Source organism: Anser brachyrhynchus (assembly GCF_964034855.1).
Source record: "Anser brachyrhynchus genome assembly, chromosome: 18".
Classification (NCBI taxonomy): Eukaryota; Metazoa; Chordata; class Aves; order Anseriformes; family Anatidae; genus Anser; species Anser brachyrhynchus.
Genome location: NC_137711.1, coordinates 1,422,978 through 1,440,478, shown reverse-complemented (window position 1 = coordinate 1,440,478; position 17,501 = coordinate 1,422,978). Strand labels below are relative to the sequence as shown.

Below are 17,501 nucleotides of genomic sequence, written 5' to 3'. Positions count from 1 at the left end.
CCTCGCATCCCCTTACCTTGGGCTCCGGCTCCCGGGGGGCCGGGCAGGGCGAGCACCACGAAGCACAGCAGCGCCCAGCTCCCGAGCCGGGCCATGGCTCCGCCGAGGCGGGGGCAACTTCCCCGACTTTATAATCCGGGCGGCCGCCGCGCCAGCCCCCGCTGCTCTCCGGGCAGCCCCCCCCCGGCGCAGGGACCCCCGCAGCAGCGCTGCTCGGGGGGAGGCGAAGGCGATGGGCAAGGCTCCCGGCAGGACGGGGGGGTTCCGCAGGCAGCTCCCCGCCGTGTCCAACTTCCCCGGGGGCGTGCAGAGCCGGGACCCCCAAAATCCGGAGCGGGGCCGGCAGCCGAGCCCCTCGTCAGGGGAGGCGGTGGGAAGCGCTGGGCTGTCCGCCCCCGGCCCTTTCTGCGTCCCCAGGCACCATCGGGGCCGGAGCCGCTCCCGCGGCTCGCTCCCGGAGCCGAGCACACCGCAGCCGCGGGGAAAGAAAAAAAAAAACACAAAAACCACAAAGTTTGGGGTCCGGGGGCGGGGGGGCTGCAGGCGGCCCCTCCCCAGCGCTCAGCTCCCTGCTGGGGACATCCCCGCCTCGGCGGCTCCGGGAGATGGGGCGGGGGGGGGGTTGGGGGCGTCTCTCCCCCCCCGTCGCGCCCCGCCAGCCGGGGGAAGCCGCGGAAAGTGCGGCGGCGGCGCGCAGCGGCGCGGGGTCCCGCTCGGAGCCGGCGGCGGGGCGCGGCGGGCGGGCTGGCGGCGCGGCGCCGACCCCTTTGGGCGCTCCGGCTCGGCTGCCTGCTCCTCCTGCGCGGCTCGGCGGCCGAGTGAGCCGCGGCGGCGGGGCTCGGCGGAGCCGGGGGCAGCCCGAGCAGGGGAGGCGGGGAGTCGGCGCGGCTCCGAGCGCTACCCAGCGGCCGCGGCCGGGCGCGCACGGAGCCTCGGAGGAGGGGGGGGGGGAAGCGGGCGCGTCCCCTCCGGCCGCCCCCGGTTAGTGCGGAGCGGGTGCCCCCCCCCGCCCCCAAAATGTCCAGCCGAGCCCGCTGCCCCCGCCCGGGGCGGCAGTAGGAGCTGCCCCTCCGCAGGTTTCGCCTCGCCAAGTGCCTGGAGCCGCCCCTCTCCCCGCTGCTTCCCTCCCCCGACAGCGCTCCCAGCATCTGCACCCAGTCCCCGTTTTGCAAGAAGGGGACGGAGCGCGGGCCCCGAGGCAGCACAAAAGCAGAACTCGCTGCCACAAGATTATCAACGCAAACGGTATAGGCTTCTGGAAAAAATAGAAGCCAACAGCACCTCCCAGATAACATACCACCTCTTCAGGCCCAATCCTGCAACTCCTCAAGCCCAGATCTCCCAGCAGGATCAGGCCTTGATCACACATCCTTCAAAAGTGACTGCTTTATGTCAGTATGGTGCCTTGCATTTGGTGGGGGAGAGCGGCTCAGTCAGGGCTGCTACTGAGCATTAACATCCAAGGACCTAAAACATTCACACAGAAGGAAATATGCGCCCTGAATGCTGGATCAGCCTCCTGAGCACAGGCAGTACCTTTGAGCCAAGGGACCTATGAGGATCAGGGTGAGAGCACGAGCAGATTAGTCTGAAGCCAGGCCCAGCACCAGAGGGTCAAATCAGGGCAGGACAGGGGGAGCATTCTCACACAAGCCATGATACAACTGCATGTTGGTGCCTGGGCACCGGCGTGCATTTTCACTACGTGATATAGGCTCAGATGTAAATCATGCACAGGGCTCAGGGGGACAACGCCTGTGTGCATGTTGCGTATTTGGAGAGCTACTGCCAAATTTCCCATCGACCTCTCGAGGCGAGACTGAACAATAACCCAGCACTTGCCCACCCCAGCATTAATCAGCTCCGTGGCTGGCATTCTCAACCGAGACGACAGGGATCGATGTGCTGTGGGAGGCTGCAAGCCTGGCTCGCCCCTCGAGGAGGTGTTCCCCAGCGCGGGCTGGAACCAGCGGGGAGGAAGGCTGCCCCACCAGGGGCGAGCGCAGCACCCCGCGGTGGGCTTGGAGCCCGGTCCCGCAGCACTAACACGTGCTGCAGCGGGGAGCAGCCGCGATAGCGCTCAGCACGCTCCCAGCCCCCCGCAGGGTCAGGGCTTTGTTCCTGAAAGAACAGGAATTCCTGTCTCCAGGGCCATAAATTCAGCACCTGCCCCTGCTGCCAGCGCTGATTTATGGTTATTACAATTAATCTTGCCAAGGTGTGAGCCCTTTATTACTTACTCTCAGAGGTACCTGGTTCCCCACAGCCACCCGGGCGGACTGGAAGAGTTTTGATCTCACAGCAACGCTCCCACCCAGCCCTGCCTGCTCCATACCAGCTCTCCTCTGCCCAGATTTGTCCAAGCAGGAGCAAGTTCCCGCACGCAGCCCCGTAGCTCTTTCCAGGGGTGGCTGGAAAAGCTGACACCTCCCCTGGGCAATGCTGCTACACCGCAGAGAGGGCACCCAGCTCTGGTGGCACCCACACTGCCCCACTCCCTATGACCCTGGCACAAACTGAGCGATATCTGTGGACCCCTGCCCCAACTCTCCATCTCACATCAGCTTTGGCCCCATCCTCCAGCAACATCCCGTGGCCTGTGAAGCATCCCAGCTCCTGAGCTACGATTCGGGGCAGTGTCACTTGTAATTACGATGAGGCCCGCACACAGACCAGCTGCGAGCCGGTTGCATGACTCTCGCCTCTCCAAGACTATTCTGGAAGGGGTGAAAAGGCGCAGGTCTCCAAGCGCACGTCGGGGGGGTGAATTTCTGAGCTCCCTTCTAGAAATCCCCTTCCCTGGCCCCCAGAGCAGGGGGCTCCAGCCCCCAACAGAAGCCCCACGGCCACCGGCTGCTGCTCGGGGCCTCTGCTAATGAGGGGTTTGCCCTGCGCAGCCCCGCAGGCAGCAGAAGGCAGCCTCAGGCCTATTTGTAGAACTGAAAGCTGTTATTTTGCCTCCTGCTTGAAGAGGGCGCATCAAAGTCAAACCCAAAATACGTCGCTAGGCTTGAATTAAAAAACTCTTGTCTGAAACCAAGGCAAGCTCCAAAAAAAGATCAAGGCTGTTTGAAATGTAGAAGTCTTTGCTCAGATGTCAGGCGCTTTGGGGACCAAGAGTCAGCGCTATCCAAAGGCTACAGGACAACAGCCAAGAGCTTCCTTCAGCCGTCCTCGGCACCCCTTGTCTTCCTCAGACGAGGCCCCAGCTCTCTCGGCACAGCTCCATGAGCAGCAAAGCAGCATGCCACCTCCCGTCCCCGAGTGCCACATGGACCCAGGGCCCCAGAGCCCCAGGAAGGGGCTGGAAGCCCCTCAGCCCTCTCCTGCCATGCGAGGGGAGAGGCGGCAGATGTAACCACAGGCTGTCGGCACCGGCGCAGGGCAGAGAAATTGGATAATGGAGGCTCTGCAGTCTCGCAGATAGAGGTATAACAAGCTCCCACCGGCAGAAGCTGAAGCCAGACATACCCAGACTAGCAATAAGGTGCACGTTCCTAGCAGCCAGGATAACTGACTGGCTGCAGCAAGGCTCCCCGATACTTCTCCTTTGTAATTAAGATTGGAAGTTGTGTTTTGTTTTTCTAGTTTTTTTTTTCCAGAAGCATCTGCTCTCCTGGAGGGGTGAATTCAAGGTGGTTCAACAGACCACGAGCAGACTCTGATCTGCTAGCTCCTCTCTTTAAAAGCTGGGCTTCGGGCACTTCCCTGCTCCCCAGGAGAGCCCAGGCAGCACGGGGCGAGGCAGCCACCGCGCACCTCGGGCTGCGGGACGGCTTCCCAGCCCCCAGGCAGGGCTGCACACAGCAGATGCTCTGCTCTCAGCAGGACTGAAGCTGCCTCCCACTGAAGGGCATCAAACGGGGCTCCACGCTGCCCCCAGATGCTGTGCAAGGGGCCTCCGAAGCGGCTCAGAACAGAAACATCTTTAATATTTGATGACTTTAAAATAAAATACCAGGAGGAGGAATAGCAAGAGGAGTGAACGCCTTCTACCTGCCAGCTCTGCTCCCTTTCCCAGCCGGGAGCTCTCTCCCAGCATCAGCTGCTCGGGGTGTCTCAGCCCAATTAAGACCGTCCTTCAAACCCTCCCTGAGCCCGAGCCGCACATCCCCATGCTCGGTGCAGGGGCTGCAGAGCTGAGGGGCTCCTGAGCCGGCAGAGCAAAGCAGGGACATCTTCCCACCCCATTTCTGAGCAGGATCCTTCTCTCCCCGTGGTGAGCAGTGGTTTGGGAACGAGCCAGGAAGAGCCAGAAACTCCCCGGAGCAGGGAAACGTTTCCACAGCCCCGCTCCACCCTCACGCCATCAGTCCCCACCACGCCAGAGATGCAAGAGGAGGCAGCGTTCATCCCCGCAGCCGTGCTCTGCTGGGAAGCGGGCATGAACAGGAGCCTTCGCTCCGGCACAGAGCTTTTATCAGCTCCCCCGCAGCTCAGGGCAGGGCAGGGGGGCAGCCGCCAGCCCCTCTCCCCATGGGGAGTGCAGTAGGGGGCTCGGGAGCCCAGCAGGACCCCAGTGCTGTGGCAGGCAGGGGGCTTCTTGAGCCCCACGGCGGGGAAGCCCTGCTCCGACAGCTCCAAACTCTTCAGCCCTTCTCCAACTGGGGAGAAATCCTCCTCTGGAGCAGCTACCGGGGAGCGGAAGCATTTCTAAACATGCCCACGTTAAAGCAAACTGCCCAAACCACAGCCCAGGGACCACGAGCCCCACAGCCCTCCCCTGTTATTAGGGCTAACGAGCACCCTGCGCACGGGCTTTGTGGGGTTGGCTCCCCACCCCAAAGTCACTGCTGAGGCTTGGACACGCCAACGGCTCCTCCGCCACCCCAAAGCTGAGCTGTGCTTTTCCTGCAGGCTGCAAGGAGCCAAGAGGGGCCCCCAGGATGGGTTTGGGGGAAGCTGGCTCCTCTTCATGTGGGCAGGATGAAGGTGAAACCACTCCACAGCCACCAGCATGGAAATGCCCATGAGCCAGCACTGGTTTCCACCAGCAGCCCCAGCCACAAGGCTGACTTTTAAATCAAGAGATTAAAAATTTAAACGAAGGCTTTGGCTCATTTTAAATGGTTGCTTAACATTTAAAGGCCATCTTCCTGAGTGCTTCTCGCTAACAGCAGCTGGGGACCGGCCAGGTTTGCTGGGAGCTGGATCCAAGGCTCTCGCTTAATCGCCAGCATCCGCAAGGTGAGGTTTTAGAGGTGCCCACTGCTGAGCCTCGTGTGCTGGCAGCCCCACGAGCTAGCCAGGTCTGAGCCCCCCCGGCTCTGTGCCCCTGGGCAGGGCACCTGCAGTAACCACACTTCTGACCCCCAGCTCCCCACATATCTGAAACTCAGAGAAGGGATTTTTGACAGACACACCCCACCCAAAAGCAAAGCACTTGGTAGGATGCCAGCTCCCTTTTTAGGGAGCACGCATCAAAACCATCCAAGCTCTCTACAGCACCCCTGGGCCTCGGAACTGCCGCACCGCACTGAAGTGTGCGCAGAGCCACGCAGACCCACCGCGGCCCTGGGCACCCCAATTCACGGCAGCAGCACAAAGAGAGAAACAAGAGCCAAAGCCCCTCTTACCGGTCCTCACCGGGCTCTGTGCAGAGCTCGGCCTGCGCCTGCTCCTTCCCAGGCTCCTGGCCCCAGCCTTGCAGGCACCTCCAAGCGCTGCTGGCTCAGGCTCACTTAATGCATCTGCCTTCAGCGGGGAGATGCGACACACCTGTGTGCTCAGCCCCTCGGCATCTCCCTGTGCCAGCCTCCTGCCCCGGCTGATATGGAGGGGAGGGGAAGCCCCGTCCCCTCGCTGACAGGGTCACAGCCCGTAGCAAAGGATGGGGACCTCGCTGGGTGCTGTCATGCCTCAGGCAGGATCAGGCCCCCAACTATAACAAGGGCAGGGGGCTGCTGGCTCCTTCCGCTGCACGCCCGCGGTGGGCCGCAGTGTGTTTTGGTCCCTGATATGCTGTAGTTAGAAAACTACAGAGGAGTGCCCAAAGTGGGGGGCTGCTCCCCATGGCCATCAGGTCCAGCCCCGTGTGCCCTCGTGTGCCGTGACGCTCAGCGGGGCTCGCCCGCCTGCTCGCCGCGCAATGTGGGTCACGCTGCTGGCTCTCCACGTGCTGCCACTGCAGGAACCGTCTCCTCCAGCGAGGCCACATCCACCCTCCCCCCATGAGCCCCCCGCAGCCCAGCTGCCCCCACCTCACCGTGCCTGCCCGCCTCGGCCCCAGCCTCGGTGCTCCAGCCCGGCGCGGTGCAGGGGGCTCTCCGTCACTTGGTGGGTGCTTTCCCAGCACAGGGCACTTCAGGTGCTGCACTGATTTCCAGCACTACAGGATTAGGTCATAAATAATGGATAATAATAGTAGAAATAGTAAATAATATATTTACAGGCTTGCATAATGAATAATGCTGAGCATGAATAGCCATGCCTGGTGGAGCTGGCTGCAGCAGCGCTGCTGAACCCGCAAAGGGGACTGGGCACAAGCGGGGAGCTGGGGAGGGGAGCAGGCTGCTTTGCGGGGCCCCCAGAGCCTCCCCACCCCAAATACCAGCCATTCCTTACCCCTGCCTGCGTGCCCACAAAGCCCTGGGGGCATTTAAGGGAGACGCAGTTACCAGCTCCTCAATCAATCCTGTTAACAGCAGCAAAACCTCAAAGTGAATTATTCCGCGCGCACTGGCAAAAAGTCAGGTTGGGATCAGGACCCCGGGGGAATCTGGGCATGGGGGGCTCTGCGCAGCCCCCTCCCCGTGCCCAGCACCCAGCAGGATGGCCGTGCTGCCGGGTGGGCTCTGCGCCCCTCCGGCTCTCCCCTCTGCTGGGTTTTGGGCAGGGGGGCGCACCCCAAGCCATCCCCGCGTTCCCCCGGGGCCGGGCGCAGAGATGTGCGCAGACATGTGGGAAATGGATCGTGGCCGGTTCCTGCCGAGTGATTACGCTCGATAAGAGCCTGTCGATGCGATCCGCTGCCAATTGTCACCCCGCGCAGCGAGCAGCCGAGTGGGGGCAGGCGGGGGGGGGGACGGGCTGCGCACCGACTGCTGACTCATTAAAAAGGAGCCGAGGAAATGGAGACGGCTCCGTGCTGGAGCAGTCGAGGCAGGACTGTGCTGCAAGGGCTGGCGGTGGAGAGCCACGGGGCTGCTTCTGCCCCCAGCACCCCCTGCTTTACCCGGGGGTTCACCGCCTGCAGCCCCCGGGAGCCAGCAGGCAATCCGGTCCCGGATCCACCAAAATGTTTCTTCCTGCCCCAAACAGCCTCACAAAATCAGGCGGAGAGCCCCGGCGTGTGCCCAGGCCTCTCCCTGGAGGCAGAGGCTGACCTAGGGCCACCCCGCTGCCCCCTGCCTCAGTTTCCCCATGCATGGGGCCGGCCAGCACCAGCAGCTGGTGGTGCTCGGCTGGGTGACCTGGTGCATCCGTGGGGACGGGGGCTGCAGCCCAGCCCTGCCCCGTGTCCCCAGCACCCTGGTGAGACACGGAGAGGCTCAGGACCACGCGGAGCCCATCACGTGCAGCTTGTGCAGCCGTGCCGGCCCCGGCAGCGAGGCAGGGGAGCGATCCGTCTTCCTGACTGCCAGATAAAACGGCTACATTTCAGATAATTCCAGATAGTAAATTTTTTGAGTCCCTATAAGCTAAAATCAATATTGGCACAACTGTGCGTCATTAAAAACTAAATGAACATGACAAAGCCAAACTGCTGCCTATTAAACAAATGAGTTTTCTATCCACACAGGCACAGCGGGTTATTAAATTCTTTATTACAGGAGCGTTGCTCCTTATAAAAGGGGGTGGGAAGATGTCGCCCTGCGCGGTGCACGGCGGAGCCGACGTGTGCCTGCCCTTCCCGCGGCACCCGGGGCTGAGTGCCAGCCCCGGGGCCGTGCTGCCGAGGGGCTCCGCGGGCGTCAGGATGCGGCCAGGGTTCAGGGCTGCAGGGAGCAGGGGGCAGGGGGGTTTATCCAGGGCTTTGTGCAGCCGCAGCGCAACGGCAGCACAGCGGCAATGCGATGGCGACGCAGCAGCTGCGCTCCCGTGCTCTCGAAATCGGGTGGCCTGCCCAGGAAGAAGGCTGCGCCGAGCTTCTTCAGGCCGAATTTCGGGAGTCCTGGGGGGTGGTGTCCCCCATCCTCTCCGTGGAGCAGGAAGATCAGGCTCTGCCTTTCACCCTCGTCTGCCACCGTCACTCCCTGGGTGCCACAGGTGCCCCCCCCCTCACCGGGCACACGCCGGCAGCCCCCGCGTAACGATTTCAGTGTCCTGATTGTGTCCAAGCTCTCACTGCACACCGGGAGGTATAAATATTCATAGGTGCCGGATGAGTGCTGGGGAGGAGAGGGCTGGGAGGAGAGCGAGGGGGGGGGAAGGGATCGGGCTGCCCGTCTGCAGCAGCCTCCCCGTGCCCCCCGCCCCTCGCTGCAGCCGGCAGGAGCAGCGGGCTGGGGGCTGAGCTGTGAAATGCTGGGAAAGGGAAAGGTCAGCGTGCTCAGCCAGGGGAAGGAGAGCGCTGCCGGGCAGCGGCTGCCCGAGTTGCTCCGACAAGTGCCAGCAGCGCGGGGATGCCGGGGAGGGTCTGTCACCGCCACGGCTCTCCCCCCCCCCCCCCCGCAGCAGGGAGCGACGGCACGGGGCCAGCACCCAGCGAACAAGGCCAGAGGGATGTGTCGCGCCTCACGCAGACTTGTGCAGGGTTTGCACAGCTTGTGTGATTCCCGGTGACACAGGGAGACCTGCACCAGCCCCCCCGGCCATGCCTGCCCCAGGGACGGCCACCGATCCTGTGTGCTCCTCGTCATTGCGCTGTCTGCACGGGTAATGGGGACCTTCGCAGCTGCTCGCTCATTTGTAAAGAGGTTTGCTGGGTTTTCTTGCAGATAAATGCAGGACGAGGCTGAGCCCTGCGTCCCTGTCCCGTCCTGGGTGGGGGACACAGCCTGATGTGTACCAAAGGCTGGGGACCAGCCGCTCTGCAGGTGCGTGGGGAGCAGAGCTCCCCGTCCCCATCCCAATTCCTGCCGGCCAGGCTGCCCTCCTCCTTGCTCCTGGAGTTTGACAGTGATGCACTGTGTCAACGCGGAGATTCAGTGCCTTCCCCAATCTGCCTGCTGCCCGTTACCCGAGAGCAGCTGCGCTGATTGATGCCGGCGAGCCTCAGGCGAGCGCGTCCCCGTCCCTCCCGCACACGCCGCCGGCATCTCCACGGCACACCACCGCCCGCAGCCCCCGCTCGACCCTCGGACACCGGGGGTCTCCGGGGGGCTGCGGGGGCTCTGGGGAGCCTGCGCCCTGCGGCACTGGCACGGGGCAAGAGCCGTGGTCCTGTTGGGACGGCGCCAGGCTCCTGCCTCTAACGCACAGGTGGCACTTGGAGGCTGTCAGCAGGGCGCGAGGTTCACCTCGGCGAGGAGACGAAAGCGGCTCCGAATGGAAAGTCGCGGCCCCCCGCGGAGGGGGCTGCGGGGGCCCAGCCGTCCTGATGGATGCTTTGACAGCGTGATGGATGGCAGCGGCAGAGCCCCTGCCACCGCGGCACATGCGCCGCATCCGTTATCTGGCGCGGCTGCGGGGTGGGGGGTGGGGGGGAGCTGGAAATCAGCCGCACGGCCCTGGGTTCCCTGATCCCATCCCGGTGCGGCCGGGGAGTCAATCACACCGCCGTGGTGTGGGGAGGCGGAGGCGGCTGCGAGGGGTGGGAGCTGCTGCGGGAAGTTTTATGGGGCCCGAATCAATCAGTGGGAATCCCATAAAAGTCGGTGGGTATAAATGGGCTCCTCAGATAGGTTTTGACATCCAATTGTCTTTTCTATTTCAGATGTCATAAAGCTGTGCACACCCATAGAGAGAGAGAGAGGGAGCGAGGACGCACGCTCAGAAATATGGATGTGCAGACACATGCACGGCAAGTCCCGGCACACGTGCACGCAGACGTGGCACACGGGGAGGCTCCGTGCACACACACGTTGCTCACGCACACGCACACGGGGCAGATCTGTGCCCCCCGGGCTCACACGGGGCCGTGCAGCCCCCACCGCCAGCACCAGCCTCAGGGCAGAGCCTGTGCTCCTGCCTGGGAGCCGGAGACCCGTTTGCCTGCCGTTAACCCAAGGCAGAAGCAGGCAATGGGTGACCGGGGATCGATTTGCGGAGCTGTTTAAAAACCTCATTTAAAGGGAAAAGCGAAACCTCCAGCAGACAAGTGGTGCCAGGATGTGCTGCTGCCGTGCCCCAGCCCCTCCTCAAACAGCACGATCAAAACAGCCGAGAGTGTGCGAGGAGGCTCCCCCTCCTCAAAGCCATCCCTTCTCCCCGCAGGGAAATCGCAGCCACAGCCTTAGCCACGAACTTCGACGAGCGAGCAGGTCGTACATCATTCCGGCGCAAATCGTCTGCCGTGCTCGGCTACGTGAGCATCAGGGCCTGGGGACGGAGAGCGGCTCGTGCGCCTAAATAAAAAGAGGGGAAATTTACACAGCTGAGGGAGAGCAGAGGAGAGAAATGTAAACTCGGAGCGGCGGGGGAGAGCAATTCCCCGACACCGCACCGAGGAGGCAGGCGGACTGCAGCACGTGGCTCCCCGCCTGCCCAGGGACTGCTTGGGCGCGAATAAACGCTTTTATTTTGCCCATGATTGATTGTCCCCGAAAGCAGCACGGCCTCCCCGCCACACCGGGAGCAGGGCACGGGGTTGAGGCACCAGGACACCCTCGTTCCTCTCCGCATTCGGCTCAGCACCGTGCGGCCTCACCGCCTCCGAGAGCCGGGACAGGCTTCGGCCACCGGCAGAGCAGGGAGCGATCGCCCTGTGCCACCAAGGCCTGGCTGGGGGCACACGGCTGTGATTGCACAGCCTCCCCCCGGCGAGGAGGCAGCCCTGGGCGGGACGGGGAGCCCGCAGAGCCGGCACGAAGCAGACAGAGGTGCCGAGGCCGGGGCGAGCAGCAGCACCCATCGCACATCGCACGGCACCACCGGGGGTGCTCCGCGGGGGCTGCGCCGGTGTCACCCGGAGGCAGTGCCAGGGAGCAGGAGGTGCAGGAGCCCCAGCGCCCGCACCTGAGCTCCTGCCCCATTGTTGCGGAGGAAGGTGACTCCTCGGGAGACGGCTCTCGCCGCATCGCAGAGCCGCTTCTGGATAAACAATTACCGCCTATTTACCTCTGCCCATATGGCGCTGCGGAACAGGTGTGCAGGTAATGAAATACCCAGCTCCGGCGAAGCTGGCTCGTATTTCCTCCTCGTGCCTTCACTTGGCCGCAGCCCGCTCGCAAATGAGAGCTGAAGAAGACGGAAGGGCTGGGAGGGATGGAGGCGGGGGGCCCGCCTGGTGCGGCGTGGTCCCACCCCCACCGGGCTCTGCGAGGCGTCACTGCGTGGCCCTGACATGGGGTGGCACTGGGGGGGCCGGGGGTCCCCTGCACAGCTCGGTCACAGCCAGCCTCCCCGCCACAAGCCGGCATCCTTGGGGTCCCCGCAGCCCAGGACCCCCACCCTGCTGTCTGCACGCGCGCTCTCCCCGCCAATAACTCCTGGCTGAGCCGCTGCCTCGCTTCAAAAGCCATCTAATCTCCGCGCACAGCCGCGGAGAGGGGGATTTATCACCTCCCCCGGTGCCGTATCCTCTGTGCGGATAAGATAGTTTATGCAAACAGACGCCAGGCTGTGTCGCTTCCTTATTTCTCTCTCCTCGACTCGCAGCTCATCATCGGTTACGGCAGTGACCAGTCACCTAAATCACCCGGCTGCGCTCCCGCTCCCGGCTCTGATTGATGCCGGCGTTTGTCTTCCCTCCAGACGGGCGCCCAGCCCGCTGGGCTCTGCTGGGGGCCTGGGGAGAGGGCACGGGGGCACCGTGGGCACCCAGCCCATGGGGCACTTGTGCCTCTTCAGGCCCTGCAAAGGGGACCCCAAAAACCAGCACCCCCGGGGCTGTTCAGAGGCACAACCAAGCCCGGCTCCCCCAGCACGGGCACCTGGAAGCACCGGGTTTGTGCTCACGAGATGCCGGCATCCAAACGCCCGATGGCTCCTGCTGAAAAGTGCCCCTGACGATTAGCAGGGACGTTCTCACTGCTCCCTCCCTGTCTTGGCAGGGCACGGGCCCTCCTTCCAGCGCTGCTTGTCCCCCTGAAGGTGACCGGCTGTCAGCGCTCAGCCACCTGTGCGAGGTTCGCATTCACTTCATCACGTAACCGAGCTGCCAGCGCCTGCTGGCACCGTCAGGATGGGGGCACGTCCCCCAGCATCCACGCGGGGCCTCATACGGGGTCTGCTCCATGCAACGCCGCGTGCCCCCTCCCAGCAGGACCGGGGGGAGCGGGGCCGTGCTGGGCTGTCATTGCCCTGGCTCGGTCCCGGGTGCTGGTGGCTTGCGGCCAGAGGAGGCAGGAGGGGAACAAAGCGAGTCGCCCCGCAGCATATGCAAGCCGGGAGCGAGCGGTCCCCAGGCAGCGCGGCGAGCAGCCGGGCGTGCGCGGGGAGCTGGCTGCCAGAGCCCGCAGCCCCTGCCAGCAGCCTGCCCGTGTTGACACGCTCTCGTCCCCTGCCAGGTTTTGTCACTGCCAGCTGCACGAGGGAGAGGGACAGGCGCTGATCCACGGCTCCCTGCGGTGGTACGGGGTGGAAGAAGTGGTCCCCGTCACCGCTGCGACTCCCCAAGGGAAGAACGGACCCGTCCGAGCCCCCGTCTGTGCCCCTCATCCCCTGTGCCATGCAGAACTGACCCCAGCCTGGCCGTGGGGACACAGGTCGCTGGGCGCTGGCGGCACAGACTGGCTGAAATCACTCTGAAATGCACTTTCCCTTGCACGAGACCTGGCGCTGAGCAATGTGACGTCAAACCCCGGCATCCCTGGGGCTGGACTGGTCACCACGCACCACAGGATCAGCATCCATGGGCACCGCAGTGTGCGGGGCCCCGCTGAGCAGGATCAGGCCCCGAGCCACTTTCAGCTGCCTGCAATTCAGCCGAGCAAAGGGGGGTTTGCAGCACGCACTGGACTCCCGCTGAATCCATTTGCACCTCCCTAGCAAGGCTGCCCCGGCCCCGCCAGCCCAGGCGAGGTGCGAATGAATCCCTCACGCTCCCCGCGCGGTCCCCATGCTGATGGCGCTGTCCCTGCGCTGCCCCTGCTCTGCCCACTTTTGCCTGGCCACCAGCTTCCCCCAGGTCCCCACCCTGGGGTGCTCCCGTCCCCTGCGGTCCCCAATGCGGTCCCCAGTGTCCCATGGGGCGCCTCGGGACACGCCGTGCCTCCCGCCGCTGGCACTCGGGAATGCGCTTGGCACAGCTCTCCGGTGCACACCAGTAACAAGCTTCTGTTAAATAATTGAATTCCTCAAATCGTTCCCTTTTCCCTTCGGTTTCGGTGCACATTTGTCATCATTCCATTAGGCAGACGCTTTGCTCTCACTTCATTTATTCATAAGCATCGCCGTGGCTCAGGCAGCGGCGCTGACAGCGGCGCTGAGCCGGTCGCTGGCACGGGACGCGCTGTGCCCAGCGCTCCCTGCCCGCACGGCGGCACCGGGACGGTGGGTGCACCTGGGGGCCACCGCCTGTCACCCCAACTCCTTGCTCGCTCCCTGTGCTGGGGGACAGCCGGGGACACGCGTGCTCTGCGCCCGCTGCACCCCCAGCAGCAGATCTGGTTCTTGCCTGCATGCGGGGGGGGGCCCATTCAGCAGCCGCACACCGCCCACGGCCGTGTCACCGTAAGCGATTCCTGTATCAACAACGCAGCTACAAAGGAAAGCAAATAAGCCAATTACGGGAAAATATCCTGTCACCCGTCCGGCTCCCCGCGAGCGCAGCAGCGCACCGGGGCGGGAGGGATGCGTGCCGCCGCACCGGTGCAGCGCAGCCCAATTACGCACCCGTTGTGACAGCGCGTGGCAGCAGATGAAAGGACCCCACGGCTCCGCAGCATCCCCCCGCAACACCCCACTGGTGGCGCAGACTGGAGCCTCTCAGGAGTGCGGGGTCCCGTGTGCCAGCCCAGCCTGTAGGGCCGCATCCTGCCTCCACGCACCCAGGGTCCCCTTCCCGTTGCTTTTGAGAGGAACCCCAAGGCACGCGGTGCGGGAACCCGTCACTCTGCCCCTGGGCTGGGAGCACTGAAGGGCACGGGAGAGGAGCTGCTTCTCCCCTTGGGCTGCAGCCATCCGCGGTTCTCTTCTTTCATGCCACGTACGGGAGGAGACCCAGGGGAGAAATTAAAGATAAAAAATTGGACACTGGCGGGAGGGCGCGGGGCTTCCCCCGTGCATGCAGAGCAGATCCATTACCATAATAGCCAGGCACTTAATAGCCGCTCCCCCGCTTGCGCTAATTGAAACGGATAGCCCTCAGATAGCCCTGCTCCCGGCCGGCACCGGGCTGCGGCCGCTGGCACATCCCTGGCCCCGCTAACGGAGCTGCCAGGGGTGCTGCCGGGGTGCCAGGAGCCACAGCGTACGAGCAAAGGCATGAAAGGTCAGCGGAGAACGGCAGTCCCTTCGTGAATGTCACCAGTGCCACCGCAGAGCCCGGGGAGCAGAGCCGCGCAGCGCTGTGGGCACGTGCCCGGCCAGCGGTGACCTGCAGGGAGGCGTGTGCTGGCCGAGGCAGCTACAAGGGGCCAGAAAACTCACACACCCGGCCCTGCGCTCTTCTCGGGGTCCCCATGGGGGGTGAGCGCCCTTCAGGGTGCTGAGCTCGGCCCTCGCGTCCATCCAGGCCGTGCCTGGCAGGGCTGCGAGGGGCTGGAGGAGACGTGGCTCCGGGCACGGGTCTGGCGCGCACTCACAGGAGCGCTGCTCACCTAATTGCACTCATTAGCCCATAATTGTGCAATTATTTGAGGACGTGATGCCATGTGTTCCTGCAGGGGAAGAGGACAAGGGGAGAGGTGGATACAGCCAGGACGTCCCGGGGGGAGCACAGGTGAATGACGGAGGGGCTGCGGGCTTTGCCCCCCCATGCATCCAAGGGGATGCTCCCCAGCAGCTGTGTTCAGGGCGAGGAGACCCCCAAGTTGTCCCCCCCCCGCCGTGCTACTGTGGGGCAGAAATCCTGCTCTGGCATGGACGGCGTGGGTCTGATCACATCCTGCTGGGTGACACTGAGGCCCCCGGTGACACCCCGTGCCAGGCAGGGGACAGGGCTGGCACCGAGTCCTGCGGGTGTGGGTGCGCAGCACCTCCAAGCACCCCCCCCTCTGCTGGGGGAGGCAGCACTGAGAAGAAGAGCTGGAAATTGGGGAAAAGAAGAGGCAGTCAGGTCTGCCCGGCTGAGCTGTACGAGGAGGATTCGTTTCGCTCCACCCATTTTTCCGCGAAATGGCAGCAAACCTCCGCACGAAGCTCCGCTTCCGAGCGGCAGCGGGGGCGGCTGAGCTGGCAGACGCCCGGCGCCGTGCTCGGGCCGTGCCGGCCCCTGCTCGCTCCTCCTCTGGCAGTGCTGCCTGCGCTCTGCCGTGCCCCCAGCCCCTCTGGGTGCATCGCCACCTTCCCTGGCACCAGCGGGTTGTGCACGAGGACGAGGTCCGGCAGTAACAGCGACCTGCAGCAATGAGAAGCCACTGGGGCGGGAGGGATGCGGTGCCCGGTGGTCCCCTTCGTGCTGGAGCCCCGCGCACGCAGCAGGGCCGGGCTGCGCCTGCTGCGGGAGCTTTGCCACCAGCAGAGGCACCTCGGGACGCCCGCACCCCCGCGGCCCCCAGCCCAGGGTAGAGGCTGCTTCCTGGCCCTGGGAGCCGCCTGTGCTGGCTGGCGGCCCGGAGCTGGCGGGGAGGCAGCGGCAGGGATGGAGACAAGCCCTGAGAGGCCGCGCTGGCGGCTCGCGGCGCGGAGACGTCGCTCCGGAGGCATGTGCTTGTGCTGGAGCGAGCCGAGGGGCCGCAGCCAGCTGGCCGCCTCCGAGCCCGGGCTGTGCCTGTGCCTGCGCAGCGGGGGCCAAGTGAACCCCGGGCTAAGAGCAGCCGGGGCTGTGGGACCGTGCTGGGCTGCAAAGCCATCGGATTCCCCAACCAAACCCTGCAGCAGCCAGGGTACCCCCACCCCGTAGAGCTCCGTGGGGCCCCAGGACCCCCCTCCAGCGCTCCCTGACCCCACAGAGGAGCCGTCAGCCTGGATTTCCAACATTTCCCCGCATCCACAGCGCCCACGCTGCCGGGGGAAGGAGCAGGGCTGGTCCCGCCGCGGGCAGCATCGGCCGCGCGCGTCCGCACGAGGGGCCGGCACCGTCTGGCAGCGCCGAGGCTGCGTCAGCGTGGGCAGCAAAAGCCCCGGCGTGGCGCAGGGCTGACAAGTGTACGGTGGGCTCCAGTGGGAAGGAGCGGGCGGGAGGGAAATAAAAGCAAATGACATCACTTGCTGGCACGGGAGAGCTCGCCGAGAGCTATTTCTGGCAGGACCTGGCCCGGGCTGCCTGGGTAAACGCTTGCAGATGTTGCTGCGTGCGCCTGGCGCGGGGCTCCCCGCTCCTCCCCGCGGGCACCCGGCCCGGGGCAGGGCCCTGCGGCTGCTGCCCGACGCCAGGATCCGGCCGGGGGTGCTGGGGGTCCCGGCACGGCCCCTCGGGTGCCGCATCCCCGCACGCCGGGGCAGCTGCGTGGGGGTGCCCGGCTGGTGGCTGGGACCCGGTGGCACCTCAAGGTGAGTGGCAAGGGCAAGGAGAGAGAAACCTGGCAGTTGCCATGGTTACCAGCAGAGCATCCACCGGCGCTGGCTCGGAGCACATGTGAAGGCGGCCTTTGCTGCCGGGGTGGTTTGTAGGGGGAAGGAAGGGCCGGGGGGCTCCGGGCAGCCCCGGTCACCGTGGCCGATGGTGCGGGGGAAACTGAGGCATTGCCCTGCCCTGCTGTCCCCACATCAGTGCCAGCAGGAGCCTGGATGCCCTTTGCTGCACGAGCGGGCTCTAATCCAGCCCTCGTCCCTTTGAGGGAAGGTACGACACCCCGGATTTGCAGGGTGAGCTCATTCTGGTGTTTATTTTCACAGGGCACAATTTGGGGGGGGAAGGCACCAGCCTGGCCAGGCTGCTGGGTGCCGTGGGTACCCGTCGCCCCCCAAAACCTGTGGCTGCTCAGCCTCCTGAGACAGGTCTGAGCCCTTTGGCAGGGACCTGGGCTCGGCTCTGGCTGTCGAGCGCTGGAGCCCAGCTCAGCGCCGCCCGGTCTGATCCCAGCTCCCCGCCGGCCGCAGCGTGAAACCAACAGCAAAAAGCAGCTCAGGGTGGAACGAAGTCAAACTAGAGACGTGGCAGCTGCTCCTCCTCTCTCCCTCTCCCGGTTTGCTCCACGGGGTGCGGTGCCGGGGGGTTCCCGTCCCCACTGCCACCCGTGTCCCCGTGTGGCACGGGGTGACGGGCACGGCGCTGGAAGGTGGCATTTACCGGCTGCCCCCGGCCACGGCAGGGAAATCGGCACCGCCGCGGCAGGCAGGGGGCTGTCCCCCCTCGCTCGCTGCAGCCAGATGTTCCTCTGCAGAATTATTTGATGGAAAAACAGGGAAGGGAG

At 64.7% G+C, this 17,501-nt stretch overlaps 2 protein-coding genes across 4 annotated transcripts in view; one reads left to right on the top strand and one right to left on the bottom strand.

Annotated features, from left to right (window-relative positions):
* Positions 1–564, bottom strand: part of SDK2 (sidekick cell adhesion molecule 2) — a 48,166-nt gene extending 47,602 nt beyond the window's left edge. Inside the window, exon 1 of the mRNA XM_080561030.1 lies at positions 17–564. Within this exon, the coding sequence (XP_080417156.1) occupies positions 17–95 (79 nt within the window). The 5' untranslated portion in view covers positions 96–564. The remainder of the gene's footprint in view (positions 1–16) is intronic.
* The window catches only part of LOC308180039 (uncharacterized protein), a gene marked incomplete at its 5' end in the record, with an annotated part of 30,152 nt that continues 12,883 nt past the window's right edge, over positions 233–17,501 (top strand). For all 3 annotated transcript variants that reach the window (XM_080561070.1, XM_080561069.1, XM_080561071.1), the window contains one exon: positions 233–16,638. In XM_080561070.1, the coding sequence (XP_080417196.1) occupies positions 233–1,456 (1,224 nt within the window). In that variant the 3' untranslated portion in view covers positions 1,457–16,638. The remainder of the gene's footprint in view (positions 16,639–17,501) is intronic.